The 23845-nt window shown below is 40.5% G+C and overlaps 1 protein-coding gene across 4 annotated transcripts in view; it reads left to right on the forward strand.

The window, feature by feature from the left end:
- The window catches only part of RAB3GAP1 (RAB3 GTPase activating protein catalytic subunit 1), a 42759-nt gene extending 26707 nt beyond the window's left edge, over positions 1-16052 (forward strand). Inside the window, exons 13-25 of one of the 4 annotated variants that reach the window (XM_024198851.3) lie at positions 398-567; positions 1069-1164; positions 1717-1889; positions 3057-3111; positions 3515-3895; positions 6390-6527; positions 7645-7872; positions 8482-8578; positions 8658-8761; positions 8913-9028; positions 10652-10754; positions 13234-13254; positions 14339-16052. In XM_024198851.3, the coding sequence (XP_024054619.1) occupies positions 398-567; positions 1069-1164; positions 1717-1889; positions 3057-3111; positions 3515-3895; positions 6390-6527; positions 7645-7872; positions 8482-8578; positions 8658-8761; positions 8913-9028; positions 10652-10754; positions 13234-13254; positions 14339-14581 (1925 nt within the window). In that variant the 3' untranslated portion in view covers positions 14582-16052. Of the gene's footprint in view, positions 1-397; positions 568-1068; positions 1165-1716; positions 1890-3056; positions 3112-3514; positions 3896-6389; positions 6528-7644; positions 7873-8481; positions 8579-8657; positions 8762-8912; positions 9029-9816; positions 9947-10651; positions 10755-13233; positions 13255-14338 lie in introns of those variants that run through there. The other 3 variants (XR_002908051.3, XM_024198859.3, XR_002908052.2) reach the window with 3 other exon arrangements.
- Positions 16053-23845: the final 7793 nt, after the last annotated feature.

Below are 23845 nucleotides of genomic sequence, written 5' to 3' on the forward strand. Positions count from 1 at the left end.
TCTTTTTAAATTTATTTTTCGCTTCCTTTATTCTCATCCAACGAGCTCACTTCTATTTTAATCTTATTTTGAGGGTAGGACAGTCTGTCTAATTTCTTTGTTGACTTGGGCACTGTAATCATTGTTCTGAATTAGGCAATAGGCGATAGCCATTAGGAATGGATTGATCGTGCTGCTATCTTCAATCTCTAAAAGAGGCAAGGGAGTCTGGTGGCTGCTTCGTAATCTGACTTTGCCATGCAGCTGTGTGGCTAAAAACAGTTAATTTCAGATGTGGGACAATAGCATCAGAATTATAGAGCATAGGTTAACAGGTTGGTTAGAATTGTAAATCCTAAATAAATTGAGATGATAGAATAGAACTCTGAACTTATTTTATAACTTTCTTATTTTATAGAGGTTGCTGATATAACCCATGCTTTGTCAAAGCTCACAGAGCCAGCACCAGTCCCAATCCATAAATTGTCTGTCACAAATATGGTTCACAGTGCAAAGAAAAAAATTCGCAAACACAGAGGTGTAGATGACTCACCATTAAATATTGAAGTCCTCAATACTATTATGTTGGTAAGCAAACTGTCCATGCATCATATTGTGTGCATGTGCGTTGTATATAGGTCTTTTGTTTCATGTTTGTGGCTTATAAAATTTAAAAAATGTATTAGCTTACTGAGAGTGATTAGTTATGACATAATGGCATTAGGTTGGAAGAGTCTGTCCTAGCCATAACCAGAGTAATCAAACAGTGATACCACTATCAAGTAGAGTTGCTTTTTCTGGAGACTACCTTTTTTTATTGACCGACAGCTATACCTATTTGTCTGGGATTTGACAAGCCCCAATAACTCTAGTGGAATATTCTCATCAATTTCAAGAAAATATCCATTTCAAGTGTATCAAGGCAGAATAAATAACCTTCACTGTTTGAATAACACTGTTCCAACTCAAGAAGTTAATCACAGCATATTAGCATAAATATACCAAGAAAAAATAGATGTGCAGAGAAAAAGTGGGGAAAGTGTTAAAAACTGACGTGGTCTATTTCCTTCCCCCCCCTTCCCCCCAAAGTTCTTATTCCCTGATGCTGCTGACAAACTAACAAATGGATCTGAAGCCAGGCCTAGTACTTCAAGAAACAATCCTCCTCCGGAGAGTGAAGAATATGTAAGTTTAATTGAAATTCATAGGAGAAATATCTCAAATCTGAGTGATTTCTTAATATCTAGAAAAAGTTTGTAACAGGATGCTTGCAGAATGTTAGTTTATCTATATGCAGGGGTAAATCCAGGGAGCTTGACTACAGTATATAGCTATTCTTTTCTGTTGCGTATTTCTTTAAAAAAATGTTTCCCAGATGGAGCACCTTTTGTCCACATTAGTTTATTTTAAATATGTTCTGTAAAACAGACAGCCTTAAAACCAGCTACATTCTTGTTTGACCAGCAGGTGTTGCTACTTATCCTTTCTTTTCTCTCAGTCTACTGCAACTCTGTCTGTCTTATTACCACTAGAGAATGATTGGAAGAATAGTTGTTTTTAGTGGAGGTTTTACAGAAACTGTCTTCATTCACCTATGTCCCTGATCATTGATAGCTAATACTTTTGCATACTTGAGTTTTGCTCTCATGTTGACACACACAGATAATGATTGTGTTCTGGTGAAATCAAAAGTTTGAAAAAGTCATTTTCTGGATTTTTTTTATTTTTCTCTTGTAGAATCTTTACAGTCAGTTCAAATCAGCTCCTTCAGATAGTCTGACCTACAAACTGGCTTTATGTCTTTGTATGATCAACTTCTACCACGGAGGGGTAAAAGGAGTGGCACACCTCTGGCAAGAATTTGTAGTGGAAATGCGCCGCAGATGGGAGAAAAATTACCTAATTCCAGGGTAAGCGTTCCATTGGAATTTGACTGAAAATGTCCATAGGTTGTGACAGATAGGATAATTAGTTATGACTTTAAAATATACTTTGCTTTTCAGACTTGCAAAAATGATTTTAGATGTATATTATTTGAATTAGTACTCCCTGCTTCTCTTCCTCTTCTCTCCCATGAGGGAAAAAAAAGCATACGGGGTGGGAAGGAGCATCTGCTGCCTTCCCTAGCTCCACAAAGGTAGAGAACTTAAGGAGGGGTGTGTGTGTGTGTGTGTGTGTGTGTGTGTGTGTGTGTGTGTGTGTGTAAGATGCACCCATTTTTGATTGGGGAGAGATTCAGGAGAATTTAGACAGGAATATTTGTGCCAACATTTCTCGGCCCCTACCCTCAATCTCTACATTAAAACCAAGGCATCTGTGAAAGTAAGGGTAAAACATCCCTTTGTTTTCTCTCATCAGAAAAATGGCAGAATGGGGGGCAGCTGCTCCAGGTTCCTGGTTGTTGGCAGAGGTGTTCATGCCCATCTCCCCTTTTGAGCACCTAGTTACTTTTTTGCTGAAGCCCCTGCCCTGTGTCTATCTTAGCAGGACTTTGGCCTGCAAACAGAAAGAGAGGTGATCAGTATGCAGCTCCTACACATTAACAAATAACAAAAATACAATACATTTTCTAAAGACCTGGCCTGGTTGTTTATTCGACCTAGTCATCCTCTTTTGTGAAAGGTGGCATCAGTGAGTAAAATGGGACTTTTTAGTTACCCTTCCATTATAATTTTGCCTTTTAAAATTGTTATTAAAGTCTGTCTACTTCTTGTAAAAGGTGCTGGATTGGTAGCCCTGAAACTGATATCCTTTTAATCCCAGAATGGGTACAGCATGGGCAGAGACAATCCAAGCATTCCTGGGCCAGTCTCCCAATTTGCCTCATCCCTGACCTGAAGGAACAACCTGTAGAGGTGAAAGGAGTAGTTCATTTTCTATGCCCTGTTCAGTCCTGGGCCTGTCTGCTGAAACCATATGCTAACAGGGTAGCTGTAGTGGTAGTATTTATGATGTGGATGTTTGTCTTTTGGGAACTGTACCCAGAGCACCAACTCTATATAACTCTATATACCATATGTACTAGTGTCAGAAGTGCAAATGTTCTGTGGTAAAAGTGTAAATTTAACATTTTGCAGGTTAGCTAATGGGTCTCCAGATCTGAGATGCTGTCTACTGCATCAGAAACTTCAGGTAAATATCACAAATTAAGAATGATCTGTTTCTTAATTTTTCCTTCCTCATAGGAATAATCAAGAACAATAAAACATTTAGTCAATATGTTCTAGAGTCACTATGTGGATCAGTAGAGTCACTGATGATCATTACCATGTGATTTTCCAAACACTGTTAGTTTTCCAATTTCAGTGTAGCTTGTGGTAATTGTAACCTCTCCTAACAGCTGATAAAATCTCTGCATCAGTGCAAATTCTTCCATATTAATTATACTGCTGTCTTTTAGAACTGAGAGCCTTTCTATGCTGTTTTTAATAAGTTTTACTGTGTGGTATAACGGCATTGCTGCCATTATGTAAGTATATTAGTGAACAGTTATTTATGCATTAGAAATTAGTTGTTAATGTTTTTATCTTTCTAGATGTTAAACTGTTGCATCGAAAGAAAGCAAGCAAGGGATGAGGGGAAAAAACCATATACATCTGATCGTTCCCCTAGTGGTTCTTCATGTGATACTGGGAAAGCAGTAGGCCGTTCAGGTGGAGATTATCAAAAGGATACTGAAAAGGAAAGAGGAGAGGTTGGGAAATCTTGGGAATCATGGAGTGACAGCGAAGAAGAATTTTTTGAATGTCTTAGTGACACAGAAGAACTGAAAGGAAATGGACAAGAAAATGGAAAGAAAGGAACAAAAGAAGGAAGTAAAGAATCTGCAAACTTAAAACCAGAAGGTCGTCTACATCCGCATGGAAAACTGACTTTGCTGCATCCCGGAGAACCTCTCTACATTCCAGTAACACAGGTTAGAAAGTACTAGCTTAGCAGTGTTTATAGTATGATTTTTAGCAACTTGCTTTTATAACCACTTATAGGTAGGTTTGGTAGCACTTCCCATTATAAGATCCTGTTTTCAGTTGCTTAAAACTTTTGCAAACTTTAACCATTAGAGGTAAAATTTTACATGCCGGATTTCTGCTCCACGCTGAATTTATTGGAAAACTTCAGCCAAGATGGTTCAGCTGTTTCCAAGAATGAAGCTAGGAAAATACATTATTTTGGCCATGTTAAAAAATTCTGGCAACATTTCTCTTTGAACAGCTGTAGCACTGCCATACTTTGGAGCAGAGACTTGAAATTTGGCAGGGGGTAGACTTTGTGTCAGGAATGTGCCTCTTGCACATTGTCCCAAAGACAATCTGACCAAATTTGGCCAATTTGCAAGCCTTTGAAAGAATCACAATTTGCACGTGTTCAGTACAGACCTATAGATTTTAGCAGCTAAATTCCCTAAAGACTCTGTCCACACTGGGCATACTCTAGCCTGGGACTGAGCAGGATTTTCCTTGCAATTGCAGCTCTGAGCTGTGGAATGTGCTAGGTCCAGGTCCAAGTATCTGAACTGAGAGGAAGGAGCCTGTCTTCCCTGTGGTGTCAATGTTGTTCTGCCCCAGGCAATGTGGAGAAGTAAACGGACTGATTTCAGTGCAGAAGGGACAAGAGGCAGACCTGTGGGGGAAGTAGATTGGGACAAGGAGGTGGAGGAGTTACTGAGCGTGGAGTCTGACAGGGGTAAGAAGAGGGAAACTGGGACTGTGAAATGGGTTAGAGATGAGACTGGCCAAGGAGACCGGGACTGGGAGCCAGTAGGTGGGTGGGGAGACTTAGGCTATATCTATACTTGCAAGTTTTTTTCACCAAATGTTATACCTTTTTATTAAAGCGCTTTAATTAAAACTGCTGTTGTATGTCCATACTAGCAGCTCTTGCAACGACACAGAGAGCAGTGCGCTGTGGTAGCTATCCCACTGTGCAACTGGCCGCAGGGTGCTTTGGGAAGGGTTTGCAATGCCTCATGGGGCAGGTACAGCGTCACATGATGCAGGTTTCTCAATCCCATTTTTCCATGGGCATCTTCTAAATCAGTGGTTTTCAATCTTTTTTTTCTGGGGACCCAGTTGAAGAAAATTGTTGATGCCTGTGACCCAATGGGAGTTGGGGGTTTGGGGTGTGGGAGGGGCTCAGGGCTGGGGCAGAGGGTTGGGGTGCGGGAGGAGGTCAGGGCTCTGGGCTGGAGGTACGGGCTCTGGGGGGGGGGGCCAGGGATGAGGGATTTGGGGTGCAGGAAGGGGTTCCAGGTTTGGGGGGGACTTAGGGCTGGGGCAGGGGATTGGGGCGCAGATTTACCTCCGGTGGCTCCCGGTCAGTGGTGCAGCTGGGGTGCAGAGGCAGGCTTCCTGCTTGTCCTGGCACCGCAGACCACATGGCGCCCTGTAAGCGGCCAGCCGCAGATCCGGCTCCTAGGTGGAGCTGCGCAACTCTCGCCTACAGTCACCACCTCCCCGCCCCAGTTCCCATTGGCTGGGAGTGTGGAGCCGGTGCTCGGAGCGGGGGCGGCACGCGGGGCCCCGTGGTCCCCCTGCCTAAAAACTGGACCCACCGCTGGCCGCTTCCGGGGCACAGCGTGGTGTCGAAACAGGTAGGCACTAGCCTGCCTTAGCTGGATAGCACCGCCGAGGGGACTTCTTACGTCCTGGTCGGCGGTGCTGACCAGAGCGACCCAGTGCCTGACGTGCCGCGACCCAGTACTGGGTTGTGACCCGAAGTTTGAAAAACACTGTTCTAGTTTGCCAGCTGCTTTTCAACTGAAGTGTGTGGGGAACTGTACCCAGAGCACCAACTCACAATATGTACTAGTGTCAGAAGCGCAAATGTTCTGTGGTAAAAGTGTAAATTTAACATTCTGCTTTGGAGTTTCTCCTGAGACACAGCAGTGCAGCAGGAACTGAGGGGGTGGTTCACCCACACAGCCTGATATAGCCTTGGTATGGGGTACGAGGATACCAGTGGCACATATGCAGGCCAAATGGACACTGTTAATGAAAATCTCTGATCAAGTGTGCCTGGGGTGCATGCACATTAAGAGTGGGGCACTCATAGGGACACACATCTCGAGGAACTACAGTTATTGCACAGGATGAGTAACCATTTCTTTCGTGAATCAGCTTGTATACACTGAAAAGTTATATTGGCATAGCTGCATCTCTCAGGAGTATGAAAAATCTACACCGCTGAGAGATGTAGTGAAGCCGATCTAACCCCTGGTGTACACTGTGCTTAGGTCAATGGGAGAATACTTCCGGTGACCTAGTTACTTGCCCTCAGGACAGCCACTCCCATCACTGTAATAAGTGTCTGCACTGTAGTTCTCCAGTTGTACAGCTGCTGCAGCATTGTAATTGTAGACACTGCCTAAGTCCTTTTGTGAATCTAGCCCTTCTTCTTTTTCAACATTACAGGAACCAGCACCCATGACGGAAGATCTACTGGAAGAACAGTCTGAAGTATTGGCTAAACTGGGAACATCAGCAGAAGGAGCTCACCTTCGGGCACGCATGCAGAGTGCTTGCTTACTCTCAGATATGGAGTCTTTTAAGGTATATGCTGCTTGCAGAGTTCTCTGGGACTATTCTGACATGAGCAAGCTGGGATAGTTGGTCAAGATGACTAATTTGCAGGATCTCTTGACAGCTGTTTTCTTCCCTTGCTGTCTGTTTTAAACTTGGCTATTCTTTTCCTAAATGAAAATTTCAGGGTACATTTAAAAATTCACGGTTTATAATTCTTCTAACGCTTAAAATTAAAATCTGTTAATAAAAAAACCCCTAAAAGTAGGTATGTGTACCACACTGCTTAGAGATGCAACACTTCATAGTAACGTTTCTAGCACAAGCTGTTTTGAAAACCTAAAGTAGCAATGTAAAATATGACTTAAAGGAAGGTGGGGGCATATTGAATATGGCAAGGTTTACTGCGTGGACAACCATGCCTTCTGGTGACAATATAGGAACAGAAATGAATTGTGCCATTCTTAAATGAGGCTTTATAACTTATTGGGAGCGTTTGATTTGCAAAATAAAAGTTAATAGGCTGCTCTCATTTAATGATTTGGTACAAAAAATGAAGTTGGATGGCAAGTATGCATTGGCACTTTTATTGGCATTAAAACAAGTGGTGTTTGCCACCTGTTTCATTAACCAATACAAACCTTAGTTTAGAAAGTATTTTAATGCAGCCTATGACTTTTTCAGGCACTGAGTGATGACAGCGTGATTTTTATTTTCCATCTCCAGTTTTTTTTACCAAGTCACAAGAATTTGTTGTAAATCTCCTTTTCTCATGCTAATTGGAATCGCATGTGTTAAACCTCTTTTGCAGCATTGACGAGGCAAACGCCTAATTTTGAGCTTGCTTGAAATAACTGGTAAACCTGTACTGATTTGTATAAGTAAGAGGATGCATTTTTTCAATGCGTTGTCTTTCCATTGCTATGTACCATTTAATAATGTGAATGTTCAGTGCTTTTCTAGTGCCCCTTTTCTAGTGCTCACCCAGTGAGTTGGTGATTTGTGATTAGAACTCAGGAGTTCCTGGCTCCTAGTCCTTAGCTCAGTCCACCAAACCACATTGCCCTCTTAACCAGATTGTATATCGAGAAAGTCTATTAAAAATGTAATAAAATATATTTTATCTTATTTTTTTCTTCTATTCTAGGCAGCTAACCCTGGTTGTTGCCTGGAGGATTTTGTGAGATGGTACTCTCCTCGAGATTACATTGAAGAGGAAGTGGTTGATGAAGAGGGGAATAGAGTACTTAAGGGTGAACTGAGTGCCCGAATGAAGATTCCTAGCAACATGTGGGTAGAGGCGTGGGAAACAGCAAAGCCAGTTCCAGCCCGGAGGCAGAGGCGACTGTTTGATGATACCAGAGAGGCCGAGAAGGTAAAAAGCTCTGTGTTGTGGTAGTCTGTTCTGTGATTCCTAGTAAACACGTAATGGTCTATTATGAAAGATTTAACCAGTAACTTGTAATTGCACTATATTTTGTTCGTTCTGATTATGAAACTGTGTTACTCGAATGCCCTAGCATTACTCAGAATACGAACTTGAATACAATGGACTGCTTTTTTGCCAGTATAACTGTTCTTAGAATGACTTTCTGAAATTTGAATAAATAATACAGTTGCCTTTTGAAAACATGTCCAACTGTAACTTGGTAAGTTGTATTACTTAGGGACTTATTTGCATTTCTAATAAATGAAACAAAGATTTTGATTAAATTCAGTGCTTTAATTTCTTGAAACTTTCATTATTTGCAGTTTCTTTACTTACTGTTGTAGTAGGGTTAGAATTGCAAATTACAGATGAGAAAGACTTAAGTCCCATCTCCCTGCAGAATATTTTCTGGAGCTTTGTTATAGAGCTTTTATCATGAGGATTTTAATGTTCTGTTTTTGCAATTAAAACATTGGTGCTCATCAGTCATAGTTAATCTTATTTTTGTTTAAATGAATTTTGTCATTAATACATTAATTTTTTGACATACCATAGGTGCTTCACTATCTTGCAGTTCAGAAACCAGCTGACCTTGCAAGGCATCTTTTGCCTTGTGTCATCCATGCAGCTGTACTAAAGGTAAAGGAAGAAGGTAAATAACATATAATAAGTAATTAAAATATTTTTAAGAGCAGTGATGATACTATGACTAAAGTTGTGTTGTTTTTTAGAAACGCTGGAAGATATCGCTTCAGTTAAGAAGATTATTAAACAGATAATATCTCATTCCAGTAAAGTTCTAAGATTTCCAAACCCAGAGGACAAAAAATTGGAAGTAAGCCCGTCATGTTAGCCAGGGATAAAAACTTTGCAGATCTCAGTACTGTCTATAGTGTGTGTTTTAAAATGTTGATTTTTTTTTTCTTCTCCTCCTCCTTTCTTCACCCCCCCCCCCCCCCGTTCAAAAAACCCCCACCCTTATACAGGAAATCATTGCTCAGATTATGAGTGCAGAAGCTATCATTGCCAGGGCAAGGTCACTGAAAGCAAAATTTGGGATAGAGAAATGTGACCAGGAGGAGGAAAAAGAAGATCTGGAAAGGTGCTTCTCCACATATTTTTCTAGGTTCCACAGCTTAGACAATGGGGAGTAGTAATGATAATGCAGATCGCCAAGAAACCACAACACATGAGAGAGACACTTCAAAGAATGACGTTTATAACTCTTTGTAGGCGGAAACATTGCTAGAGGGTTCCTGTCCTACGCATTGGGGATGCCAAATGCAATGTAATGTAATCTATCCATCTCTTTGAAAATATTGTGCAATGTGGACTTGTTTTAATACAGTCAACTTTTTATGTAAATGTGATAAGAGTATCTAGTGTCTCTCTTACCTGTCTTGTGCATGTGAAAGTGCACAAGTTGAACTTCCTATGTTTGAGACCTACTGATGAGAAATGTTATATAAGAACCAGGCATTTTATTTATTTATTTACTACTGTCCTGTGCATGATGTAGAATGAAATATCCAAAAGAACCATTTCTCCCATTATTTTTCTTACTAATATGAAGTGCTGTATTGAAGCACTATAAGAAAACTAGTGAATAGGAGCCAGTTAGCCCATGATTTTTTTTCTGTTCTGCACCACACAGAAACAGTGTGACTGTTTATTCCTTAGTCTGGCTAAACATGTGAATGTTAAAAAGTTGAATATTGGAAGAGGCTAAATTCTTAGGGTTAAGGTGGTTGCTATGCTAGGATGAGAGGGGTTCCGTCACTCTTGGTGTTGGGACTCTTTGGAGGAGCCATTCCTGACTAGGACCAACCCTCCCTGCTAGAAATTCTCCTAATTTCCGTCCTGTGTTCTTAATGTGCTCGCTTCCCCCAGCTGCAGATTCTTGATTCCTCCCTGAAATTGGGAGCCAGCAGGGGGAAGATTGGACACATTGGCCAGGGTTGGTTAAGAGACAATAAACTCTAATATGAGGCAGCTAGAAGCTGAGTCAGCAGCACAGGAGGTGAGTAAGCGTAAGAGGGGTTGCCTTTTCCAGCCCTGCGGGAGGGTTTAGGAGTGGAGATAAGAGTTGCAGTCCCTGTTGGGATGGAGTGAAAGAAGTAGAGGGACAGATGTGTATACCACAGATGAGGGATCCAAGAGTTAAGACTTAGAAAAAATCCTGGTAATGTAATGTCATGTGCAATACTGGAAAAATAGTAAGTTTCTAAACTGGACGTTCAGATTTAATTTTGAATGTATGTTTTCCTAATAGTGCTCTTCATGGTGGAACTGTTTTTATACTCAAGCTAGATGGGGAGTTAGCTTTAATACACTTGTACCCCGATATAACGCTGTCCTCAGGAGCCAAAAAATCTTACCGCGTTATAGGTGAAACCGTGTTGTATCGAACTTGCTTTGATCCGCCACCCTGATATAACGCTGTCCTCACGAGCCAAAAAATCTTACCGCGTTATAGGTGAAACCATGTTGTATCGAACTTGCTTTGATCCACCGGAGCGCGCAGCCCCCTCCCGCCCCCCCCCGAGCGCTGCTTTACCGCGTTATATCCGAATTCGTGTTCTGTTGGTTCACTTTATATCGGGGTAGAGGTGTAGTTCTTACAGGAAAGAGTCTTGAAGATGTCATGTGAAAATAATTAAGAACTGATACAGTTAAGAGCTTGGATGCTCACCTTTTCCTTCCTTTCATTATTTTGTACTTCCAGGTTTGTAAATTGTCTTCTGGAACAGCCAGAAGTATCAGTCATTGGTGCAGGAAGAGGACCTGCTGGTAGTATCATCCACAAGTTATTTGTGAATGCCCAGAGGGTAAGCTGGAATTTTCAATTGATTCGCTGATACCTTTAATTTAGACATTATGAGGCAACAACTCTCCATGTGATGCTGATTTCTTTCTATCTATAAATAGGCATGCATTTTTTATAAATATGCACAAGGTTTTTTTTTTTTTTTTTTAAAACAATTTTGGCAATAGTAGAACTTTAACTACATGAAGAAAGGAGAACAAAAGCCATGGGATATTCTAAGACTGTGGATGTGGGTAGGTAGACAGCCATCTAAGTGATCTTAAAGTGAAGCTCACTTTGAAATATGACTAACAATGCCATTGTGTGATTCTACATTTGTATCTAGCTTTCCAGATCAAATGTGCTCAGTTTATAAATAAAGATTTTTTTACTTCTAGCCCTGCAAACTCTTCTGGGTTCTGAGTTAAAATGGGTTTTTTACTTTATCACTGGTGGTAAAGGTTTTGCAGGCCAAAATCTGCTCTTTGTGACTTTTCTGCAGTTCTGTTGTCTCAGTGGATTGGCACAAGTATTTCTGATTGAGACTTTGCTTAGTAAACAATTATCGTGATGATGCACAAGAATGAAGAGCCCCACTCTCTTGCCTTTAGCTGTGTTGGCTTTGCAGGGCTTAACAGAAAAAAAGCGGTACAAATGTATTTTTGTCAATAAAAGAAGTGGATATGACTCAGTACATGCAGGGAGCAGATCTGATAGGTAAGCTGCTACTATTTTTAAGTAGTAACTTTCAGAGTAGACTTGCACTTTGAGCCTGCAATAATATGCTCTGCAATATGTGGGCACAAAAAACAAAAGTTCAAAAAATCTAGCCCAGTATCTTTGACTATTTGATCTTGCCCTTGTGATTTATAAGAAGATAAAATACTCAGTAGTTTGGCCCATTCCCTTTTCTACCTCTGCAGTCAGTCTCTTTCTCTCTCTCTCGCCTTTTTTTTTTTTTTTTTTTTTTTGGGGGGGGGTGGGGAGGAACACACAACGGACCATTCAGTTCTAATTCATTCCAGTTGCTCCCCTTCTTTTGCTAATATGCTAATGGTTTTTAAAATACGATGACCGAAACTTATCTTATTCAGTATTCTGAGGACAGTTGTGGCTGTTGCATTGTTAGAACTGTGCCCAGCGATAGTGAGTTCTCTTGGCAGAACACTTTCACAAAATTCAAGAGCATATAGATTTTTGCCATTTCATTAATCTGGAAATTGTGCATCATTGCAATCAAGAGTGTCGCTTCTTTTTAAACTATAAAACAGCATAAAATATTTGTATTGAGACTAATGAACCTGCTTGTGACACTTGACCAATTATATTTGCAGTGTGCTGAAAGGTGCAATTGCACGTTGATATCCATAGCCTGTTCCTACTTTTTATTTTTTTCATTGTTAGCATTTTTACTGACTCGGACAGGTGGTGAAACTGCAGTGTTTATCACCTGGATAGCCCTACTGGCCTCTTTGTAGGGTTTGTTTTGATTCTTCTTTAGCAATACTACCAAGCATTCAGCAACTCTTAAGTTGCCAGCCACATACTGATCTTGTAAGCTGTGGCAATTTTAACTTTTTTCCCCAAGTCAGAGTGGTGTAACAGATGTTCTGTTTTTGTTCTCAAATACGTTATTGTAATAATTGAAAGATTTCTTATCCAGTGAACTGGGCTCTTATTAACTTAAAGTAGAGATTTATTTTTATCAGTTAAAATGCTGAGATTTGCTAAAAGGACTTTAACTTTGTTGTATCTAATTTTCCTTATGCAACTGAATTCTGCTGCGGATATAACAAATGTAACCCCATCCTGTGGGTTTTTTTCACTTTTTATCAAAGGCTTCTTTCTTCTATTTACATTTTTTTTTTTTTTTTTTTTTTTTTGGTTGAGAAAGGCCCACCTATGTATAATGTTGCAAAATGCAATAAGGCTACAAAGCATACATATAGTATGCTTTGCCCTTTGCCTTGCTGGTAGACTTCTGATTAAGTGCAGCATTTAGTAGTTCCAAAACTTCAACAGAAGTTTCTAATGTTTGTTAAAGTTTAATGCTGAAGATATATAGTTTAATGCTGAAGACTTTGACTTCTTTCAGGCAGAAATAATCCAAGCTATCTCCCTATGGGAGGCATTACTAGTTGAAACATTATTGTTATTATTGATGGGACAAAAATTTAGCTTGCTATTAAATAGCAAGTTTCATTTCCAAAAATTGTTTCAGCAGCTACTTGTTGGTTAAATAGAACCTGATTGACAGACTTATTATTTACTAAGTTCTGACCCTGGACTCCTGTGTATAAATTGTGTAACAATGTGTGTTACATCTGTTGTGTTCTCAAAGTATATGTTTGTCACAATAGCTCTCCTAACAGAAACACTCTTGAATTCAGTATATGGTGTCTTTAAAACACTCTTAAAATCTCTGTCTAACCTTTGTAAGTTATCTGACTTGCGTTTGTTTCTATCTTTCATCATTGGTTCTCTTCTCATCCCTTCTCAAGATGACTGAATCTTCTGATGAGGTAACTAGCTTTTGTCCCTTGTTTCCTGCTCATCTTCCTAGCTTCATGTAAGGGCATAGAGAATAGCTTTTGAGTAGATATAGTATAACAGCATCATATGATTTGTACGTATCACATATCTTAAGCATAAAAATTATTCTCTCTCTCTCTCCACTTTCAAACTGACTTCTCATCCACAGATTTTTGAAACTTAACAAGATGTGAAAAAACAGAGTTTGTAAAAACACTAAACATCTCATCTAATGAAGTTTAAATATGAGAAGTTAATTCTTTATGAAGCCGAGGCTTTTCACAGTGCATCCTGTTTTTGTCTGTTCGAAATATTGTGGATATTGCCATTGTACTAAACGTAAACATTGAGTTGTTCACTGGTTGGGATCAGCAACATAAAATAGCGCTAGCTGTACTGTAGCTCATTTGCCCTGCCATCGTAGACCATAGTAACCCCACTTCTTGACCAGTAAAAATATGATATATTGCAGAGTTTTCTCATTGGGTATGTCTGTACAGTAAAGAACCCTGCTCCCCCCCCCACCCCCTGCAGGGTCCCAGAGCTTGGGCTCCAGCCTGAGCCCAGAAGTCTAGGATAGCAATGAAAAAGTCTGAGCCCAAGTCGGCTGGCACAGCCAGCCACAGGTTTGTTTTGCTGTGCAGACATGCCTATTGAGTCTGGAAACGCAGAACAGGGCAATGATTTAGTGCAGTCTAGGACGTGGCCTGTGTAGTGGCACTAATACTTTGAGGGGATACTGTCTTTAGACTTTTGTAGCCCCACTCAGACATGTCTGGATAATAAGGGAAGTACCGTGAGCCCTAACTGAAAAATTAAGCATTTTTCCTATTCATATTTCTTGTCTCCCATGGTGTCAAAAGTGAAAGTGAAAGATGGACTAGCTTTACCAGCTGCATGTATAAGGTTCTTACATCTGAGTGTGCGCAGTGCTATTCCTTAGTGTCTTACTTTGTCTACATGTAGCCTTTTGGTGTGTAATTTACCACATTTTGTTTTTCTCTTTCAAAATAATTTCTGATGTTGGTGTTGAGAATAACCTGCCCTTAAGCAAAGCTTCTGGTTCTATTTAAGGCTGCCACAATGACTTCACTTGATGAAGAACTGAAGAGGTCAGGCTCATCAGATGAACGGAGACTGAACTTAGGAGCAGTTGCAGATTTCCCACCGCCTGCAGGCCGGGAGCTCATTTTACGCATAACTGTACCTCGACCTGCACCTTACTCTAAACCACTGCCTCAGCGTATGTACAGTGTAATCACAAAAGAGGATTTTCGACTTGCTGGTGCCTTTTCAGCTGATACAACATTCTTCTGATGTCGCTAGTTATCCTGTATGTCTTCACAAGTGGAACACTATTCCTCTCTGTCTCCACGGAAATAAACACTGTGGTCAAGGGGCGGGCGGGTAATACTGTTGTAATTAGTGATCAAGAATAACTTTTCCTTAAGGAGTCGAACCAGCATCTCAGAGCGATGCCTGCATCAACCCTTATTTCTGATATTTGGGACAGCTCTATGTTATTAGACATTTCTCCAGCTGTCTAAAAATCTCCCCTCTGTCCAAAGATTTGGACATTTTTGCATTAGCTAGTTTAACAATGGACACTTCACTGGACAAATACTTCATGTTGAAATTATAGTACAGTACGTGCTGCTTTTCCGTTCCTAATCTAGTCCTACTAAAGTTGTGTTAGGCAGTCTATTTGAAGTGTAAACATTAAATAGTTGTATTTATTATCCTATATAATCTTAAATATAATCTTAAATTCTGGATATTTTTGGTGACTTTTTCACTGAATTCCAATGGCTGATTTTAAAATGCTGTTACATTTTGCTCAAACTATCTAGAGAAAATTCAATCTTGTGCTAAACTGTTAACATGCAGTATTTGCTTGAAAAAAGCCCTGGATTACATGCATGGGGTATCTTTTTCCTCTGAACTGCTGAAATGGATATTTTTGGCTATAACAGGGTATTAAGCCTAAAAATCAAATAGCCTTAAATTTATCATTTACAATTTTCGAGCTTTTATGTCGTCCTGCATTGGAAGGAAGCATGCTTCCAACTGCAGTATAGACACGCATTAGCTCTGCTTCAGCTAGTGTGCTAAAAATAGCAGTGGGGCCATGGTGCCTCAGGCTAGCTGCCAAAATACAATCAGCCCTGACTCCCTGGGAACTTATTTGGCCAGCTAACCCGAGCCATTGTGGCCACACTGCTTTTTTAAGTACACTAGCTCAAGCAGAGCTAATGTGTCTGTCTACTCAAGCTGGGAAGCATACTCACAGCTACAGTAAAGAAATACCTTAAATGTGAGACAGCTGGGCCAAAACTATATGTAAATCATGATTACTTAAGCAACTTACTGATGCTTATAGATAGATCTTCATGACACATAGTGTACAGCATGCATCTGTGTTCCTGTTGATTTGGTAATAAAAGTATTATGAAACAAATATGAATCCCATGTTGTAAACTGATTCTGTCAAATATGCAAACAGTATGATTTTAATGTGTGTCGTGATGTAATAAGGAAAGGATTATTTTAAAGCAACAACTTGTTGTGGTGTGAATCAGCAAAGGATCATAGCTGCGTTGTAAACACATGTCAAAATGGCTGTGAAACACAGTTTTGTTGCTTGCACCTATTTGTCTTTGGACACTATACAATAAATCTTAAAATATAATTGGCTATTGAAATTGTTCAGTTAAAGTGGCAGTACCTCAGACAATACACGTGCTAGGTATTAATGTACAAGTTGACTCAGGAACAAAATCACTTGCAGTAACAGCTTAAAATTTTGACAAATTGGGAGGATGCCTATCTCTTCTCTTCATGGCAATGTGTGAACATCCAAAGGTTTGGGATCTTGACTACTTTTGCTACTTGAGGTGCAATGTTCAAAAGTGCCTACGGCCCAGATCCTCAAAGGTATTTAGGTGCCTAACTCCCATTCATTTACATCCCACCCTAAGTTCAGCTTCCTTCTCCACAGCAAGCAGAGGGGTGAAAATCTGGCTCTTTGCTTTAGAACACCTCACTTCCTGTCCCCAGTAGGCTGATTTCATTTTAGTAACTTTTTGGTGCACATTTCCACCTGCAGGAGCATCTGCACTCCTGACCAGCTCTTTGAAATAGTCCAATACCAGCTATTAAGCCTAAATCTGTAGGACCTATTCCCTCTCTGACAGATCTCCTCTTTCATCCTCCATACTCACCCTCCTTCCCTGAAATGGCAGCCTCACTTTGAATATAGTGTGCGTATATTGCAGAGAATTCTCATTCAGTATGTCTACACAGCAAAGAAAAACCCACGGCTGGCCCATGCTGTTTCGTTGCTGGGTAGACTTCTGGGCTCAGGCTGGAACCAAAGATTGTACTTAAGTAAATCTATAATATAGGCTAGTTTGGTATCCTTACTTGGCATAGCCTCTTCTGCATTAATGTTCTGTTTATCTTTTTACAGGCACCTTCTGCATATCATGTTTTAATCTACTTTAGCAGCTCCTCACTTATGTCTGCAAAAGAATTTCTTGCTGCAAAAGGATTCCAAGTCTTTCAGAATCCCTGAAGCTCACTTATGTAGAGTCGTGCCAGTAGGGTAATCTCTCTCTGCATAAGGACCAAAAAACCTACAAGCCATAAGTAAAAATGGATTGGTGATTCTTGGCTTCGTAGTGTTTTAGAGGGTCCTGGATTTTGTCAAACCTTTCCTGCTGTAGTCCTTCCTCTGAGTCTACTCCTATGTGGAGGAGCCTCTGAGAGGGGACCAGGGAGCACTTTTTTAAGTTTAAGAACTCATATCTGAAGTATACAGTGTCCCCTTATATTGCTGCCTCCTGAAGTTCCTGGGTCTGATGCTCTGATAAGTGTCATCTAAGAAAGGGTTTGTTACTGGGCTCCTCACCTTGGCTATTGTCACTACCAATACCTTAGGGGCAGACCAAAAGATGATGTTTCGTAATGGTAGGATCAAGGTGAACAAGGGAAGTTGCCAAAGACAGGGCCTGATGGGTATATGCAGATAAGTTTTGATCAGGTCCACTGGCATAGGAGGGTCTGTTGGGTCGACTGCAGAGTTTCCATCCTGAATTTCATTATCTTGGTTCATTCTGTTTTTTTATCTTATGGATGAAGATGATGGGGGTAGAACCCTGAGCACCATTTTTTCTTGGGGGACAGATAGATGTGAGATCTGTTTCAGAATGGTCTGATTCAAGGTTGGAGAGGGAATGGAAAAAGGGATGTGCAGGAACCTGTAGCAACACTCCTGAGATCCTGAGGAGCCAGGGGTCCAAGAATGGGATATCCTATCCCTATTTCTGGACAGAGGCAGGTCTGCTTGGACTGGAAGGAAGGATTGGGCCCATTCATTGAGCTGGGCTTACCTCTGGTGTATCGAGGTCCTAGCTCCTGGAATAAGGGGAGTCCTTCTCTGGTACTTTTGTGTTTGAAGTAGAAATGAGAAAAGTTCCTGCCCTTATACAAAGGCTTCTTGAAGTTTGCTGGATCAAATGCTTCAGTTTAACCACCTTATTTGGGTACAACCTTACGAAGCCTTTGCTCAAACAGGATTCCATCCTAGAATTTTGAGGCACAGAGAATTTACTATGCATAATAAGGCACCTCTTGGCATTCTGCCTGCTCTGGTTGCCTCCACCATGCTTGCAGAGGGAAGTACAAGTGTAAAGGAAGGAGCTTGGCAGGTGATCCTCTGGTGAATGATCCCCAAAAAGTCATCTCCTAGGTTGTGGGAGGGGGTTAAAGAATATTACTCACTGCAGTTGCCCCCATCTTTGGCTTTAAAAAGCTAGAGAGATCGCAAACACAGCTGTGGTGCTGAACTGACGTGCTAGTAGTTGAATGCTTAGAACTAAGCTGGAGTGAAGACAAAATCCCAAAATTTGATACCCAAGGCAGTTTCTACACCAGCCAAACGTTGGTCTTCTGTACCATGCTTTCTGAATTAGATTAATCTGATTACACAGATGCAACAGCTTTTGTAAGACTCAAATTTCAATAGTGTATTAACCAATTCTTTTTCTCTACTAGTAATTTACAGAGGCCATGTGGGTCTTGTCTATGCTGTGTAAAATGACAGCAAGTTAGCACCCCACTATCACCAAACTTGTGCGTGAATAATAAAAGAAAACATTTCAGTTTGAAGTTTTCAAGAGACTTATTTTTATTATATTTTAACAAGCAATATCCCTCTATCCTTTTTAAGCATTTCTGGCTGTAATATCAGACAGCCTCTTGTGAAGGCTCCTCTACTCTGTCAGAGTGCTGTTTTTCTCCCCATATATCAGTCTTCTATTACTTTATTGCTTCAGATTTTTCCCACCGTATTGTTTATTGGCTATGCTAAGCAGTTTTTGTAATGCTCTCAGGTACTTGCAGAAAGAGGAGCAGCACAAATGTCTCACAGGGACAGAAGTCATGATCCAGATGTTTTTCTCTCAATTGGATACTGTGACTGGTTTTATGGCAAAGTAGAAGTTTTACCTGTGCACAAATGAACTTATTGTGGCAAACCAATCTTAAAAAGAAAGGCCACAGTATTATATTATTCTCTACTGACTGACTACCGTTTCTAAAGTGGATGGCTCAGTGCTGGGACTTGTCCCTGCTTCATCCTCTTCTCTCATTCCATAGTATGTGCCCTGCTGTTACTGAGAAAAGGACAAAATATAGCATTTCATAAGGGTCATAAATAGCTTCCACTGTGGCTATTTACTCAGCTTTTGCTTCTTGTGCTACACAATCACACCCATCTCTTCTCCCGCTCATCTGCCTCCCTTGCTCCTGACCAGGGAAGCTGTGCATGTGCAGTAACTTTCCACCGATGTGAAAGAACCTTAGGCTAGGTCTACACTAAGGGGGAGGGGGGGGGGTTGATTTAAGATACGCAAATTCAGCTACGTGAATAGCATAGCTGAATTCAGCGTATCCTATTCAACTTATCCTGCTGTGAGGACGGCGGCAAATTAACTGCCACGGCTCCCCCGTTGACAGCGCTTACTCCTCCTGACAAGGTGGGAGTAAGTGTGTTGATTCAGGGATCCATTTATCCATCTAGATGAGATGTGATAAATGGATCCCCAAGAGATCGATTTCTACCCGCCGATCCAGGCGGGTAGTGTAGACTAGCCCTTAGACAGCAGCCAATCTGAAACAGGAACCACTTCTGCTTGTGGTCACGCTGCCATAATACAAGTCTCCGAGGCGACTGCACACCTTTCTGAGGGCTTCAAATGCGGTGAGGCCATTCATAAAACCACCAGGAACATGTTGCAATGATGCATGGTGACTATGACACCAGGTGCTTCTAGCAGGGGCGGTGTGGGCATGGTGATTTCCAAACGGCTGAATAAAGAGAGATGTTTTTAACCCTTACCACAGACTATATGACTACGTGTCCAAGTACTCCGACCGGCAGCCCCATCTCCCTCAAATAAAATGGAACTCTTCACAGTTGGTCCAGCAGACTGACAACCTTACTCTCCCCTTCCCCACCTCCTCTACTATGTTCCTGCACAGGGAAAGGAAGGCGTAGTTCTGTTGTTTCAGTAACACACACTGAAGCAGCAGAGGTAAGAAAGGCAGACTGGCTTTCTCAGAGTACAATTTGAAACACTTTGTTATTCCAAAATTCAAAAAAACATCAAGTGACATTGAACTGAGGAGGTGTTTTATGGCTTCCATATCCATTATGTGTTAGAACTACGCTTTAAATTATTCAGAATTGTCAGATACTGTGGCTAGCTTCACTTTAATATGAGAAACCGGTGGCCTTGTTTTCCTATGACTCCGTTCCCTCTCTTGTTGGACTATGATGCTAAGCAGAGAGGCTGATTTTCTATTCTAATATGAGAATTACTACACTGAAACCAGTTTCCCCCACATTTATTTAATAAAAAAATCCTGTAACATGATACTATTGTACACCCTCCCAAAGACTGATTGCTACCCATAAGCCTGACAAGCTAAACCTTTACAGATTAGAGAACATTAATACTATACTTATCAAAAATTGAATGAAAGTTGATATTAAAAAGAACTGCAAGCAGCTTGAACAGCTAGTGGGATTTCATTCTATAGCTTTGAGTCTCACAATATTGCCTGTGGCTCACAGACTGGATATTAAATAACTGAATTCTGTGATAGGGAACAAACCCCCTGCCTTTGTGTCTACCTCAGTTATTTGTCCCCTCTTCCTAGCAGTTTCTGGTGGTCTAAAATTTAATCTGTTACAGCTTGTGCTATGGGTCTGAAAGGAGACTAAGAATTTTAGCTTTCAGTAAGTCCCCTTCTCATAGATAAAATAAAGGTCGAGCCAGGAGCTGTTCACTTTTTCACTGGCTTTGTTTTGCAGGAACAAATGGGGAGATTATCACACCAGCACAAATCCTAAGCAGTTTATAGATAATAAACTAGCAGTTACATTTGTAATAGATTCAAGCTTCCTTAGAGCTAGTTTTACCCAGCGTTGGTAAAACTAGTTTCATCATGGTTTTACACTTCAGTGCACACATGGAAGTCTTTCTACTCCCCTCCCCTTACGTCCTCACCATTCATGAACTTCACTCTGTATCCAACCAACAATGGTCAGATATTAGACAGAGGTACTACATGACTGTCTCTTAGCACCTTCACAATGCTCCCAGCAGTTCATGGTGGGCCAGAGTTCAGCTGCACGTGTGTGACACTCTCCAGGGTACAGCCTGAACTGCTGTATTTCCTCAGCTCAGTAGCCTGTGGTGCCTTTTACACTGCTTTACTGTGAACAGCCACTACTCCTGGTCCTACTCATACACAGCCACTAGCATGTAAAATCACTCCCAGCTAAATACATGAATGCTCTCCCAACCACTCATGAATTACATTTAGGGTGGCACCTACAAATCCTTAGTCCCAGTCTTGTTCCCCAGAAATGTGCATCTTGGACTGCTCCATATTCTCCTGGCCAGTACAAGCTCATTGATAGTCCAGCATTCCAACACTGGGAAATGATTAGGAATAAGCCCTAAACTCACGATATTGTGGAAATTGCGGATCCTGCAATATTAGGCTTCCACTGCAGTTTCGACAAGGGCAGCCCAACTGTGCACAGGGTTGACAATGGGAGCCCTGGCCACCCCTGAGCTGAGAACAGGAACCCCTGCTCTCAGCCCCAGGCAGCCAACAATAGAAAATCGTAGAAAAGTAATAATGGACTTTATTAACGCAAATAATAAGGTCCATTGTTACTTTTTCACTATTTTCCATGGTTTCTCTGCAACTCAGCTACAATTTTTTAACAATCATCCCGTGATTCAAGTAGGACTCTATGCACCAGGCTTGTATTCTCAAGTAGAGGTTCCCCAACACTTCAATCCAAACACACTGGATTGGATAAAACAATAAAACAATTCTCCCCCCCTTAAGCTGCAACAATTCACAGGCTAGATTTCCTTTTCAGCCAGGTATTCATTGATGCCGTGAGCAGAGAGATTGGAGGAGGAGCGAGAGGGGTGATTTGAAGGTCACGGTCTCTCATTTTTGTACCTTCCTCTCTTTGAGAATTACTCCCCGCCTGGGTGTGGATGAACAGTCCCCGGTGTACATGAGATTTGAATGGTCTCTGGGATGAAATATAAGTTTCTTGTTTACACCTTCCCCCCCACTCTACTGGTGAATGGACAGTTAAGCAGGTAATGGCCCTTTAGCACCTTGCTGGCATGCTAGTGTGTCTATCTCTGAGAAATTGGTTTGTGGGCATTACCCAGAACTAGAACATATTTCAGTAACAATCATATAGAAAAATCTCATAATTTTACAGGGCAGTGTTGTTACGCACATTTCAACAGGATAATAATATTCAGCAGATTATGAGTTTTCAAGATACCGCACAAGACATACTTAGTACAAAATGTATCATAAATATATAAAAGTGGTGAACATGGCGTATAGGGTATCACATGTCACTGCTCTATTCCATCACCAGACTGGCCCAGCCCAATGGCTCATTTTAAACAGTAGATTTTCTAACTCAATTACCCATTCAGTAATTCTGGTTCATGTTCTTTGGCTGCAAACAAACTAACTGCCTAGCAAGACAGAACAACTTCCTTCGACACTTTAAAGTACCTCATGCTGCAAATGTGCAATGATGCAAGAATGGAAACATATTTCTGTCAGCCCAGTGTTACAGTACTGGAGGTCTGGAGTAATGTATACCTGTTTGAGGACACCTACAAGCAGAGTTGCTTTGCTTTTCTTATCCCTGTTTTCTACTACTGTGCTGTGTGAGAGGGCATTTGGTGAACTGCATTTTCTGAAGAACACGTACTGAAACTGCTCACGGATGCTAACCTGGAAGCTTCCCTTCTAGTTTCACAGGAGACCTGGGATCCTTCAGACTTTCCATTCAAAGAGTTCCTGAACTTTTGCACATAGTCTGATCCAATCCAGAACTTTAGTAAAGTACAATGTAACAGGATTCTGTTTGTTGTCACTATTATCATTATTATTAGTGAATTGGATTGATTTTTTTTGTCTACATTTATGTAAGAGAGATTTTGGACATATTTGCAGATATGTTTATTATTATTCTTTGGACTTTTATTATGAAAAAGGATTTCTAAATTTAGTTCAGAATTATACAGACATTGTTTCTCTTGTGTTTAGGTTCAGTAAAGAATATAGACAACTGTACATTATTTTTATTAACGAGTCTTCAAAAAAATCCTATGTAAATAAATTGGAATGATTTGGACATATGTATGTGCATATTTATTTGTTTTTCCTACATTTTATTAAGTATTTTAGGAAAAACTGTCAGAGTGGCCACCAGCAAGAGTTGGTGGCCACCAAAATTTTTTTTGTGAGAATCCCTGAAGTTGTTAGAAAACCAATAGAAATAATTTTTTTTTAATATTCTAAAAGTAATTTTTAAAAAGTTTTCTGAGAGGCATCAAGGATACTTTACCAGCTAATTTTACCTGCTTAACGAGAAAACAACTAGTAAGAGGTGATTGACCAATATGTGAAATACCACACTGCCATAGTGAGCTAACTTTGGACATTACCCTTCCAAATTCAAGTAACAAGACTGTGATCGCAGCAAGAGAAAGAGATACATGTCTGTCAGAATGAGCTATGCAAATGAAAATATGTTCTGGAGGTACTCAGAACGCAAATTTTATTTTATCTAATAAAAAACAAGCTCCTTTAGGAAATACAGTGTTCTCTGTCACGTGTATTCAATTCAGTTTCAGGTTCAGTTAGACTCAGTCATATTTTGAAATACTGACCATCTAATGTACTATACCGCCCATGAAAACAGCAGTCAGTACATTTGTTTTGAAAAATGAAGTAGAAATGCAGTTAGTATAGGCAGTAAGCTTCAAGTAATTCTGACAATTAAACTGTTGCCACTTCCCTTTTATTCTGTAGCCAAAATAATTGCTGAAAATAAACTCAATCCAAACTCAGTTCCCCAACAATGACACTCACAGTTATCAATCTAGGTACTCATACGTTCACTATCACTTTAGTATCAGAACATCTCCCAAGTATTGAAAAATAGAAATAGAA

This window comes from Terrapene carolina, unplaced genomic scaffold (genome assembly GCF_002925995.2).
Source record: "Terrapene carolina triunguis isolate 2854851 unplaced genomic scaffold, T_m_triunguis-2.0 Scaffold62, whole genome shotgun sequence".
Classification (NCBI taxonomy): Eukaryota; Metazoa; Chordata; order Testudines; family Emydidae; genus Terrapene; species Terrapene triunguis.